This window comes from Glycine max, chromosome 1, assembly GCF_000004515.6.
Source record: "Glycine max cultivar Williams 82 chromosome 1, Glycine_max_v4.0, whole genome shotgun sequence".
In the NCBI taxonomy this organism is placed as follows: Eukaryota; Viridiplantae; Streptophyta; class Magnoliopsida; order Fabales; family Fabaceae; genus Glycine; species Glycine max.
Window position 1 is genome coordinate 506,659 of NC_016088.4, and position 13,679 is coordinate 520,337.

Below are 13,679 nucleotides of genomic sequence, written 5' to 3' on the forward strand. Positions count from 1 at the left end.
AATCAACAAATAAAACATAGAGAAAAAGGAAAAAAAAGACATAAAAAAAATATTTCAAGGTGACAGTTTTTAATGGACACAATGCGTGAAATTATCTAAAACTTAACTTCAATTTTTAATTATTATGATTATTATTTCATCATATGTTTTACTTACAACTTTGGAATTCACATTTGTCAATTAAATGATTGGACTTTTATTGAAATAAGAAATTGTTTAAACAGTTCATAAATCATAATATGGAAATGAAGTTTGATAAAAAAAGAGTTACTCAATTCAACTATTCAAGTTACGGGTTTTAAATAAAAATAAAGATTTGGAGATTTTATAGTAAAGAAAAAAAATTAAAAAAAAGGTTTTGATTGTGTTGTATGCTGACTAAAGAATTAATGAATTTTCCGTTCTGTAAAAAATAATAACTAAAGAATTTATCTTTAAATTCGAATAAAAATTATTCATAAATCAGTAATGATCGATAAAGAAATTAAAAGTACAATTAAATAAATTTGACTATATAATATATAATAATTATAATAATGCTTCTTTCTCTTATATATGACTTTGGTTTACATATAGATATCTTCTCAAACTATTCTATATATATTATGATGGCTCAATGAATGCAACAACAAGAAAAATGTACTTGATCTACAAAATACACATGTTATGTTATAAATGACTAAGCGAGATGCTTAAGTATGTTGATATGAGTTTAATTTTTTTATCATACATATAAAAAAAATTATTAAAAAAGATAAAACGCACTTTAGTAATCTTAAAGTTTTAATGTTTAGTCTCATGATTTTTTACTATGAAATATCTTGAAAAGACATTTTACTTTGGTAAAAGGTTGCTAGTAATTCAATTTCAGGGTGCAAGCATGCATATTGGTTAGCTGCAAATAAAAGGTTTTGGCCATTCCAGTTGTTTAAAAGGAACAAATGCAAAGACATTTGACTTTGATGTCATAAATAAGGAACCATGACACAGACGGATTGTTGTCTGACCTGGATCAACGTATGAATTTGATCCTAACTGTGCACGCAAGCATGCTTCGATTGAGTGTTGATGTACAACAGGAAAATGACGTGGAAAAGATATAAAAATATTATTTTTATTACCTATTTAAGAGAACAAATAAGAAGGGACTTTTTTAGACTAAAAAAAATTCTTCTTAAATTGAAGTAAAATGGAAGAGAAAACTCTATTATTTCATTTTTTTGTTATTTAAAAATTAAATATTTCTATAACATAAAAAATTAAATAAATAATTTTGAATTTAATTTTATACATTGTTAATATAATGATTTTTACATTCTCAATAATTTAGAAATTACTCTAAATATGATCATAATTTTAATTCACAATTGAATTAATGATAGTGCAAAAAAAAAATTATTGCCAGTATAATATAATTAAATTCAATAATTTTGTGTGAATAAAAAGAATAATGAAATATTAATTTAAATTTTTTCCTTAGTATAAAAATATTTTTATACAAATTTTGTTAAAAAATAATTTTACTGCAAACTAAAAAATTAATTTATTATCAGTTGTCAAATTCTTAAGGTTTTTCAAACGTTATGAGCTTGCCACGTGATTATGAGATGGATTCTTTGAAAATAAAGATTGATTCATTGACTGTAATACAGCCACGTGACAAGACCAATACAATTACGTACGCAGTTGCATGGTCTGGGTTACGAAACTATATAGCTCCACTCACAATCAATTTAGTGATCATAACAATTTCATAAGATTTTCTTGTATATATTCCTAGCATTTTGGTTTCAGTTGCTTTCCATAATAATTAAGAAGAATGGTCGTTCTCATCGAGCAATCAGAGCTAACAAGACCGCAAGCTGAGGAGAACAATGATGATTTGGTATTGGATGGTGGTTTTTCCTTGCTCAAATCACCTTCACATGTTGGATTTACAGTCCCTGATATCAATTCATATGGTCACTCCTTCAGGTCTCCGTTCAATTGCATTGGTTACATTTTTTATATATAGATTTAGTTCTTTTTATATAATTTTCATGGATGGGCTAGTTAGATGCAATCCCATGCAAGGTCACAACCAAATAAGACATTTATTTTCTCTCTCCAAAAACAGAAATTATTATGATGAAAGCGAAAGGAATAAGTCTGTGGAGGAACTTTACCGACAACAACACACGAATCAAACATATGAATTTGTAAGCGTGTTTGATTTCAACAATGTCAAAGAATTGTGTTTATTTTTATTTTTATAGTATGTTATAATTATAACGCTTTACATTATAATATTATCAAATATTAAAATTTTAAACTAATTAATGTCATATACCCAAATTAATTTTATAATGACTTCTTAAGTAATATCTTATATGTAACTAAATTATTACAGGCTAAGAAGATGAGAGAGGAATATGGGAAACTGAATAAAGTAGAAGTGGGTATATGGGAATGTTGTGAGATGCTTGATAAAATTGTGGATGCAAGTGATCCTGATTTAGAAGAATCTCAAATTCAGCATGCATTGCAGACAGCTGAAGCTGCTAGAAATGACTACCCTAATGAAGACTGGCTACATTTGACCGCTCTCATTCATGGTGCGTACACAATACACATAAATACTAATTCTTAATTATATTGCTTTCAACTATATTTACATACTTGCATTGGGTGCCTACGTAGTGTTCAAAGAAGCATAATTTCCACTTAAAAAAGAGAACAATTTCATTTGAAAATAATTGATCTTGACTTGATTGTTTTCGTCTATTTACAGATCTCGGAAAGGTTCTTCTCCTTCCAAGTTTTGGTGGGCTTCCTCAATGGGCTGTTGTCGGTGAGAGTTGCTGACTAATTAAACATATTTACTCACAAATGATCTCCAATTAATTTCTCGGCTATGTGATGGACTTTGTACAAATCTTCTTCTTCTTCTTCTTCTTTTATAAAAAAATTAGCATGTCAATGAGGAACCAATATAGCTACGATGACGATATATATAGTTTTCATGATTTGAAAATTAGAGCAGATTTGGTACTAGTTTTCCATGCATTGCTAGCTTTTGAAACAAGAAAAATCATGATATGCACGTATCTAGCTACTGACAAACGATGAAAAAAATGATCATTATATATGTGTTGCAGGAGATTCGTTTCCCCTTGGTTGTGCTTTTCATGAAGCTAATACTCACTTCAAGGTACATACTTTCTAATTTTCTCAATAAATGAAAACTTGTAAGTGACAAATATTTGTGATTTCATATTCAGCTCATCACAAATATTTGTTCCAATTGCAGTACTTCAAGGACAACCCAGATAGCAACAATCCAGCTTATAATACTAAAAAGGGCATATATGATGAAGGATGCGGACTGGACAATGTAATGATGTCATGGGGACATGATGAGTACATGTATTTGGTGAGTCTATGTAAACATGGAGAGATATCAATTCGACATCCCATACAAATGTTAATGTTATGCTAAAATTTTATTGAGACAATAATACTGTAGCATGTTATGTATTATTCGTGATCTAATATATGCACAAACATATCAACGCACTGAAATCTATATATGCAGGTTACTAAGGGGAATAACACCACTTTACCGTCGGAGGCATTGTTCATTATTCGATATCACTCTTTTCATCGTACGTATTTTTACCCAGTACGTTCTGCAGTGAACTAATATATGCCCTTGTCAAATATATATAACTAACAATAATATAACATGTGATTTCCAATTTACATATAATCTTGCAGCTTTGTACCAGACAGGAGCGTACAAACACTTGTATAGTGAAGAGGATGTTAAGAACCTCAAGTGGCTAGAAATATTTCAGTAAGCTAATTATTTTTGCTTTAGATTTTAGCATATCAGTTTATATCTTGTCTTCAACTTAACGTGATGAATACATAATGGAACTGATTATGTTTCTTATAAATTATGTGATACGAAACACAGCAAGTATGATCTCTACAGCAAGAGCAATGTGCTAATTGATGTTGAAAAAGTTAAGCCATACTATATGTCGCTCATTAAGAAGGTGGGCAACAAAACTTGTGTGATGCCTGTATCTTAAGTTAGATATACTTTAATGGAATAAAATATCCTTTTTGTGTTATCTTCATTACTAATTTCTTTCTTCTTGGGTTTTGCAGTATTTCCCGCCAAAGCTCATATGGTAAATCTGTCTAGAAATACTAGTAACATATTTTATAATGTATTTCTTTTTAACACATTTTTTACTATTATCTGAAATTTGTTTAAAGTTATAATATTATATGAGTCTCAGTGAGCTCTATTTATAATTTATAATTTTTAATGAGTTTGAAATAATAGTATAGACGTGTATTTAAAGAAGTGTGTAAAAAATTGTATTACTTGCCAACTATCTTAAATATTGAATTAAAGGCAAAGGAAAGTGGAGATGAACTGCAGGGACTGTATCAAAATTATCATTTATTTGCTTCTTTTTTAAATTGTATCCTTAAGGATTGAATTTCGTATTATCAATTAATGTGTAATAACGTATATGTTGTATCTATTGTGGTCTGTTGCATGATGTAAAAGTATATCGTTTGATGATTCAGATTTTTATTCTCAACTTTAAAAATAGTTAGTTTTAATTTGGAAAACCTTACGCAAGTTAATTATTTTATGAGTATGGCATCAATGATGTTACTTGTCCCATAGAATGGGAATAAGATGAACATTGACTTCATAGGTGGTTAACTTTATAACTAGGGGTTTATCAGATAAAAATGAACTATATCTACATAATTAAAGGATGCTTGTATTCTCGTTAGGGGTGCTTCGAACTTCATCAAAATAAATTCAATAATTTCATGACATGTTTAATTCCTTTCAAAAATTCGTTTGTACACTTAATTATATTATGTCTGAAAATAAGTTTTCTTAAAAACAAGGTCAAAGTTCTTTTTGCAAACTTAGTTTACAAAATAAAAAAACTCCAAAATTAAGTTTGTTAACTTTATCCCAATTATGCACTGAGTCTTTGTTTAATTAATTAATTAATTAATTAATTAATTAATTAATTAATTAATTAATTCAAAATAAAAAATTAATAAGTGAAGAAAGTTCTAATTAAATTCACTAGTTTATATAATCAACTAGAGCTTGAGCTATTAGGATCAACTTGATGGTGGAGAATTGAAGTAATATATGCGAGGACACAAATTTTAACTTCAATGTGGTCATTGTACACACAAAAAATCAACCAAAGCTCAATTTCATTTTCTATCATATTGGGGATAGGAAACTAAAAGACATCCGATCACAATACAAATAAAATAGCGGGAACTAATGAAACATTGACAACTATATGAAATCGTTACAAGTAATAATAAAATGAGTTAACTTTGAGTATCATTTTTAGGAGTCAAAGGGCGAAAATATCTTAATTCATAGAATCAATTCTCATTGATATAAAATCATGGATAAAATATTTAAATTTAAATTGTAGTTCGTAATTTTTATTTAAGTAAATTTAACGAAACAAGTTTTAGATCTTGAATTAATTAAAAAAGGAATTGAAATAGTATCCTAAAATGGATAATGATCATTATTTTTGAAGGAAAACACTGATACAAATTTAAGAGTTAAAAAATTGAAACAAATTTTTAAAAGATAAAGGATCAAAATGAATTTTAATAAATAAAAAATAAAAAACCAAAAATATACTTTAACGTTTTTGATATATTGGTTAATAAAATGAATTTTAATAAAAAAAAGTAAAATCCAAAAATGAATTTTAATATAAAAATAAGAAACCAAAAATATACTTTAACGTTTTTGATATATTAATTAATGGTTGCACCTACGATATTTTACTATGTTTTACCAGCCCACACAAAATAGTTCGGTATTAATTTTGTCTGCATAAAGATTTCTGAGTTATTTGGGCCAGGGTACCCTTAACTTAAGTTTGCACAATTACAGGACATTTGGGTTTACGTAAATGACTTTTGTCTTGGCGAGTTACTATTGACACTACTAGTTTTACTAATGGCACTATCCATGTTGGTGCACTTTAACCATATCCTGAAACTGCCCCCTAAAAATTGCACAGTGATTGTGTTTCCTTTGTGCAATTGGGAAGTGAAAAAAATCACAACAAAACTATGTTTCCATTGTATAAGTGTACAACAAAATCATGCTTTCATTGTTAATTTTTTCACCACCCAATTGCATAATGGAAACACGATTCCGTTGTGTAGTAAAGATAACACAATGAATTCATATTTCCGTTGTGTTATTTGATCCTACCCCCAATTCTACAACAAAATTATGCTCCCGTTGTGCAAATTCCCCCCTTTATGACAAATTTATGATTTCGTTGTTTTTTTTAATAAAAAAATAGCTTTTCTAAAAGTAAAGTTTAATGTTTTTTTATTGTGCTTTAACAACTATATTTATGACAATTTGACAAGTTCGGAGTTTCCTTGTAGAGCTCGATGTAATTTGAACGATTGATTTTGTCTGTGTAACCTTGGTCACTACTCATTATGGACTCACGAGAGAACAATACAAGATAATAATGAATATGAGTAGTCTAAGGAAGCTTAATGCATTGTGTTGAACAATATCTTTTGCTATGGTTGTGGTTGTGTCTCTGCCTTTGGTTGTGGATGTGTCGGTGCATATGGCTTTGGTTGTGCCTCTGCCTCTACCCCTGCTACATGTGGTTGTTGCGTCGAGCCAAGTCTGCATCACGACATGCTGATGCAATCACACGTCGCCTTTGTGCCTCAACATCTAAGACATATGCAATACGCTTTGTGTGAGCCATCTAAAAAAAACAAATAAAATTAAAAAAAACAAAAAATCATTTCACAACAAAAATATGATTATGTTGTGTTATTCATCAAATAACACAACAAAATCGTATTTTCGTTTTAGTTTTTGAAAAACAACACAAGAAAAATACAATTTCATTGTGTTATTAGATGAATAAAACAACAAGTTCACATTTCCATTGTAGGGTATTTCAAAACAAAAGACAAACACAACCAAAATATAATTTCGTCGTGTAGAAACACAGTAGAAATGTATAATGCAATCTTTTTCATTAATTATGTCATTTAGATACGGGCAATTTTTATTATGAATTCTGCACTAAATCTGAGGTAAATGCATCATGGAAAAGTCCAAGGAAGTTGTAGATGACAATTTTTGTTTGGTTTCTTAGTAATAATGGTAATATTAAACTAACGGGCTTGTGTACGTGAGCATGCCAAAATGTGCTACAGAATCTAACCATTCATAGAAATTAAAGGAAAAAAGTTATTATGTAAATCATAAAATAACAAAAAATCATATACAATATAAAATTTTACTTTCAAATGAAATATTTTTATTTTAAATTTCTTAATCAATATCCTTAAATCACATTTGTCCTTTTTTTTTATTTACAAAATTTGTTGACCGCATGAAAGTGGCTTTGAGTCTTTGACTATAATGTGTTATGTATAAAGATATGCACTTCAGAAGAAAAAAAATTGCAAAGAGAGGCTAGTAATTTTATATACTACTTCGTTGAATAGAAATAATAAAATAATAGGTTATAAACTTTAATAAATGGGTTTAACTGAACAGTTTTGTTTTTAAAGATTATTTTTTAAAATTTTTGCACATCATCCTAAAATATTTAAATAACCACAATTAAGATAATTTTTAGTAGTTTTTCTTTAAATTGTCCCATTTAAAATATTTTTGTTCTGATGTTTTGTTTAAACCTTCACAACAAAGATAATTCACGACTTTTGAAAATTAGGAGGTAAAATTTATGAAAAAAATTCTGAGAGAAAAATTTGTTTACTTTTAAGAGCAAAATGTAATTAAATATTATAAATCTTATTTGATATTAAAAGTTTCTCGATTTAAAAGAATATAAATAATTAATAAAAAACAAATTCTAAATTACCTAATCATAATGATTTAATATCACACCTTAATTTTTTTTGTGTGTTTTTTATACTGATAAAAAAAGAATATGTTTATACCAAACTCGAGTGAATCATGCTTCCAATTTCCAAACCCCAACGAAGAAATCATGGAATTTGTTGCTTTCACGCAATTAGTTAATTGAAAAAACATCTGATCACAATAAATTTATCTTAAAAACATATCTAATACCATACCATTCCATACAAGTGTAATTTTCTTTTATTAGTCTTCACTGAACCTGGACCTGAACCTAGATACTATCTATTATTTCAAAAATATCCTGAACACCGATAACTTTTTTGGGTGGTTGCGTTCATCATGGTATAAATTTATATTATCCGAAAATATCTTGAAGAATAAACACAAACAAATTTTATTTGATGACATAACGCCACGTGAAATCTATGCATTAACAAAAAACAGAACTTGAGAATGATACCAATATAATATTAACTATTAAGGATTTAAGGGTGTGCGTCCAAATCCAATCCAATTCATGAGTGAGGCACCCAAACCCGACTCATATGAACTGAACTGAGGTGCTTGCATTAATATTATCATCGTCCATGTGGAGCCCTCAAAACAACATCATGGATTCTCCTTTGTTGTCACAAAACCATGTTTTGCCCAACAAACACACATGGAAAATGATCCTTTGTGCTATCGTGGCTATCACAAGTCAGTTCCCTCCTATTTTCTTTCTATGGGACTTTTCTGATTTTATATTTATTTTGCCGTATGCTCTTAATTCTGAAATACATGAAGATGTTGTTTATAGTGAATCAATTGGATGTTTATAGCATCTTAGTTCTTGCAATTCAACACCAGATTGGGCTTAGAATCAAAATATATAATCACCCACTTGCTTCCGTTCACACTGTTCACTATATTCATGCCAGGGAATGTCAAAAAGGATGGAGTGATTTAGATACATGAATTTTCAAGTGATTAATTTTGGGTAAAATAAAAAACAAAGAACTTCATTAGAAGCACGGTAGTGTAAAAGTTTTTAATACTGTTGTTAAAGTTTTAAAAAACAGTAAGTAACCGCGATTTGGGCTGCAACATCAAAGACTTCTTTGGCTCTCCATGACTGCATCACAACCGCAACTGAAGCTGCATTTGTCTGTAATTTTTGTAATGTCAAAGATCGTGAGGAAACTGTAATAATTTAAAACCTTGTGTCATGTAATCATGAATTTTTTTTTGGGTAACAATGTAATCATGAATTGGTGTATAATTGGAAATTATTGACTTTTTTTTTATATATCTAAGGTAATTTGTAATTGGTTGAGAGTCTAAATTTTTTTACACGGATGGTGTATCAAAATTAAACAAAAAGAATAAGTTTACAAACCCCAAAGATAACTTCGAAGAACAAAATTTGAAGTATAGTTCAAATCTACTAATTTTCTGGATGAAGATTGTGTGAACTGAACATATACTTAGAAAGATAAACTTTTTTGAACAGCTGCCAAAAAGAATAAGAAACATAAAATCTGGTATAGATCCTAGAAAATGTACATCTTAGGGAGGGTATTGAACTTTTGTGCCGCAACATCTGCTTGACACTGATGCAATTTGATCATCATATTAATATTGATAAACCATATCTAATAATGCTTAGCACAATTCTTTTCCAGTTGTTGGACTAGTAGTCAGAGGCAACACTAGCTATGGAATACTGTCCAGAGCAGAAAAATATAATGATGGAATCGCAACCAATCAGGGAGATATTGTTGAATCAGAGGTGGGAGTTGTTGCAACTGATGATTCTCGGTGTTCTACAATTGGTGTTTCAATGCTTAGGCAGGGTGGACATGCTGTTGATGCTGCAGTGGCAGCTGCATTATGCATTGGTGTTGTTTTCTCAGCATCAAGTGGTATAGGAGGTGGCGCTTTCATGGTTGTTCGATCTTCTTCAACCTCTCAAACTGAAGCTTTTGACATGAGAGAAACTGCTCCTTTAGCTGCTTCACAGGTTTGAGGTTATCTCTTTCTGACAAACAATTAAAGTTGTTAAATCTCGTGGTTGACATTACTAAAGCAATTGGACCAAATTAACATTTGCTTTTGAGATATCAGCCAAGATTTGCTTCTACAGATTACTTGGACATGTTGAATGCTAGCAAATAATATTGATCATTCATTTCCATTCACAGAAATCTACAATAGCGCAACTTATGTTTGTGTATGTGTGTGAATGTCAACAAACAGAATATGTATCAGAACAATCCCAAAGATAAGACCTTAGGTCCATTGTCAATGGGAGTTCCTGGTGAATTAGCTGGCCTTCATGCAGCCTGGTTGAAGCATGGACGATTGCCGTGGAAAACCTTGTTCCAACCAGCTATAGAACTTGCTGAAAATGGTTTTGTAGTTACTCCTACTCTTGGGGAGTACATGGCTGGTGATGCAAATAAGATATTAGATGATCCTGGGTTAAGAAAACTATATGCACCCAATGGAACTTTGTTGAAAGCAGGGGATGTGTGTAGAAATGTTGAACTTGGTCGCACCTTGGAGGTTGTGGCAGAGCAAGGACCACAAGCTTTCTACAATGGAACCATTGGTGAAAATTTAGTCAAGGATGTCAGAGATGCTGGTGGGATTTTAATGATGGAGGATTTACGCAATTACAAGTTGGAAGTAACAGATGCAACGACTGTGAATGTGATGGGATACACCGTATATGGAATGCCACCTCCTTCATCTGGAACACTTGCTCTTTCTCTGGTGGGTAGATTCCTATCTTTTCTATTCTACATGCTATTTCCATGTTGTTCTGTAGAAATTGTGTCACTATCCTCTTTTTCATGAGTCTATTACTGTATATATAGAAATATACATGTATGTTGGTTTGGTTCTAGGATTGGAACATGTCACACTAAAAGCTTATGCAGTTAAGCTATCTAGTTTCATTAGTCTAATGCGTGAATGAATTTTATATTTCTAATACAACAAAACCTGGGGACCAACATTTAATATCAACACAGAATGTTGCCACAATTGTTTCTCATGTCCTTTTCTTTTTGATTTTTAGTTGTATGTCGGTATATTTTGATAATTGTTATGAACAGGTTCTGAACATCTTGGACAGTTATGGAGGTCCTGATGCTGCAAGGGGAAATCTTGGTCTACATCGACTAATAGAAGCTCTGAAACACATGTTGGCCGTTCGAATGAACTTGGGTGACCCCAACTTTGTAAACATTGATGATACTATATACAAAATGCTTTCCCCATCTTTTGCAAAAGATATTCAGCACATGATATTTGATAATACTACTTTCCCTCCAGAGTACTATATGAACAGGTGTTATATACTAGTGGTGATTTGAATGAAAGCACTCCCTTTTTCTAGATAAGTTGCAAAATCACTAGGTTGTTAACAAAAGGTTATTCATAACCATGTTGGGCAGGTGGAGTCAACTTAGAGATCACGGGACAAGCCATATGTGCATTGTGGATGCTGATAGAAATGCTGTATCACTAACAACAACTGTAAACAATCATTTTGGAGCCGGGTTTCGTTCTACTTCTACTGGTATCTTGGTCAACAATGAGATGGATGACTTCTCTACTCCCACTGATATATCCCCTGATAAACTACCTCCAGCTCCAGCAAATTTTATTGAACCAAACAAAAGACCATTGTCTTCCATGACTCCTCTTATCATCACAAAGGTATTGCTTATAATAGTTCTTCCCTATACTAGTAGTCTGTTTGGATGAGCATTCAAAAAATTAATTGTGAATGAAATTGATTTTCAAGTGATGTGATTTATGTTTTTTTCAATGTTTTTATTTTGAAGGCAAAGTTAGTAATAAAACTCTCTAAAAAAAAAGATTTCTTCAACACAAAAGTTATTTAAAGTATCTTCAACTAAAATTAATTATGGACACAATCAATTCCTCAACATGAAGCTAAATATGTGCAAATTTACCTAAAATTACATTTATTTCAAAGTAATTCTGAGTATTCAACAACCAAGAAAAGAATAATTAAATCTTTACATTTGGAGAGTAAGGATTCTTACACATGAACATTCTCTTGCAGGATGACCAGTTGGTTGGGGTACTTGGAGGGAGCGGTGGAATGAACATTATTGCAGCAGTGGTTCAAGTATTTCTTAATCATTTCATCTTGGGAATGAAACCCTTGGATGCAGTTGTGAGCCCAAGGATCTATCACAAGGTACTAACTAATCTAATCTTTATTCAGATAGTTTCTTGATGTGTGATGCTCCGACTAGAATCTAATTTGGATTTTTATCTCATGCAGCTAATGCCAAATGTAGTTCGTTATGAGAACTTGACTGCTCATAATGGCGATCACATTGAGCTTTCAAAAGAAAGTAGGCTTTTCCTTGAAGAGAGAGGTCATCAACTAAGTGGGTCTGAAGCACTAGCAGTCACTCAGCTTATTGTCCAAACTCTCAAAACGCCTATGAACATGAATAGGAAAGTTGGTGAAAACACCAAATCACTTACAAAGCATGGTACTCTAACAGCAGTAAGTGACCCTAGAAAGGGTGGATGTCCTGCTGCTGTTTAATTATATTGTTCGAAACAAAATCCAATTTTTTTAGCCATTTTGTATCAACACCATCCAGGACAAAAAATAAAAAAATAAAACAATTTGATCATCATTCTTCAAACAATTGAAAACCCGATGAAGCTTAGTTTTCTGATATCGTAGTTTATGCACTTAGAGGACAAGGTGCACTGCCGGGTTATATACATGCACAAGGTGATCGACAGTTCAGAGTTCCCATTGTGAGGGGTCTCATAACTTTTAAAAAATCTGAAAAAAAGTAATTTATTAACTTCATTTACCATAGCTTCACAGTGGTTTTACGCCTTCACCGCGCTTCACTACTTCAGAAATCTATTTTTCCTAATCTCCCCTCAAACCCATCAACTACTTCTCTCACTTCAATCTTTAATCTTTCTCTCACTTCATTTATCAATTTCTCCTCTCCCAATTTTAAGAGCAATGACTCTTAAAATTCTTCATCTAACGTTTATAATTTTTAGTTATTTATTCTTCCTAATTATACCCACAACCATGTCAACAATTTTTATCTTGCCTTCTTCCCCTTCTCTCATCTCAAGTTCGTGGTGGCTGGTGTAATTTCGGTACAGTGACTGGAAGTAGTTGACATGGGTTTGAGAGAAAGATTACAGATTGTGAAGTGAGAGAAGTAGTTGATGGGTTTGAGAGGAGATTAGGAAAAGTAAATTTCTGAAGTAGTGAAGCAAGCGTGAAGGTGTGAAGCCACTCTGAAGCATTGGTAAATGAAGTTAATAATTTTTTTTTTCATATTTCTTAAAAGTTGTGAGCCTCCTCAAAATGGAAACCTGAAGGCTAGACTATCTCTATGAAGCACAAACAATCCAATCTTTTGTTGTGTCCGACAATCTTTTGTTGTGTCCGACACCGACACGATATCTGTGTCCACATTATTTTTAGTTATTTTTACATGTCTGATATCCGTATCAGTGTTTCATAGGATTATCTTGCACATGTATATAGCCGCCACTATTTGTAATTGGTGTGAAAAACTTCATCTTATTGATCATTAATTAAGGAAGGCATGGCACTCGAGCAAGAAAGCAATAAACTACGTACGGAACCAAATTCCAAACAGAATGCTCTTCAACACTTTCGACTTTCTTTTTTATACGAGAGAAATATGCATTTTAGTATTAG

General features: G+C 31.1%; 2 protein-coding genes across 3 annotated transcripts; both read left to right on the forward strand.

Moving 5' to 3' along the window:
• Positions 1-1,803: 1,803 nt before the first annotated feature.
• LOC100794523 (inositol oxygenase 2-like) lies at positions 1,804-4,429 on the forward strand. Its single transcript, NM_001254143.2, is given in 10 exon segments — positions 1,804-1,974; positions 2,117-2,198; positions 2,390-2,594; positions 2,771-2,830; positions 3,138-3,190; positions 3,290-3,412; positions 3,575-3,644; positions 3,757-3,835; positions 3,959-4,040; positions 4,156-4,429. Coding segments are annotated over 10 exon segments (936 nt in total). The 5' UTR covers positions 1,804-1,819; the 3' UTR covers positions 4,183-4,429.
• Positions 4,430-8,369: 3,940 nt separating this feature from the next.
• Positions 8,370-12,536, forward strand: LOC100810474 (glutathione hydrolase 3). Of its 2 annotated transcripts, XM_003516255.4 has the most exons (7): positions 8,370-8,641; positions 9,607-9,944; positions 10,181-10,699; positions 11,044-11,279; positions 11,386-11,650; positions 12,024-12,161; positions 12,249-12,536. In XM_003516255.4, exons 1-7 carry the CDS (start codon positions 8,530-8,532, stop codon positions 12,519-12,521), a joined length of 1,881 nt encoding a protein of 626 aa, XP_003516303.1. In that variant the 5' UTR covers positions 8,370-8,529; the 3' UTR covers positions 12,522-12,536. The 2 variants fall into 2 exon arrangements, with proteins under 2 accessions (XP_003516303.1, XP_040874150.1); XM_041018216.1 differs by lacking the exon at positions 8,370-8,641 and having other exon boundaries at positions 9,812-9,944; positions 10,126-10,699.
• The last annotated feature ends 1,143 nt before the right edge of the window (positions 12,537-13,679 follow it).

Excerpts from the sequence above, each read along its gene's own strand:
- LOC100810474 (XM_003516255.4), top strand. The coding sequence starts at position 8,530 with ATGTGGAGCCCTCAAAACAACATCATGGATTCTCCTTTGTTGTCACAA. Across the intron at positions 10,700-11,043 it reads GAACACTTGCTCTTTCTCTG|GTTCTGAACATCTTGGACAG; the intron begins GTGGGTAGATTC and ends TGTTATGAACAG. Across the intron at positions 11,280-11,385 it reads CCAGAGTACTATATGAACAG|GTGGAGTCAACTTAGAGATC; the intron begins GTGTTATATACT and ends CATGTTGGGCAG.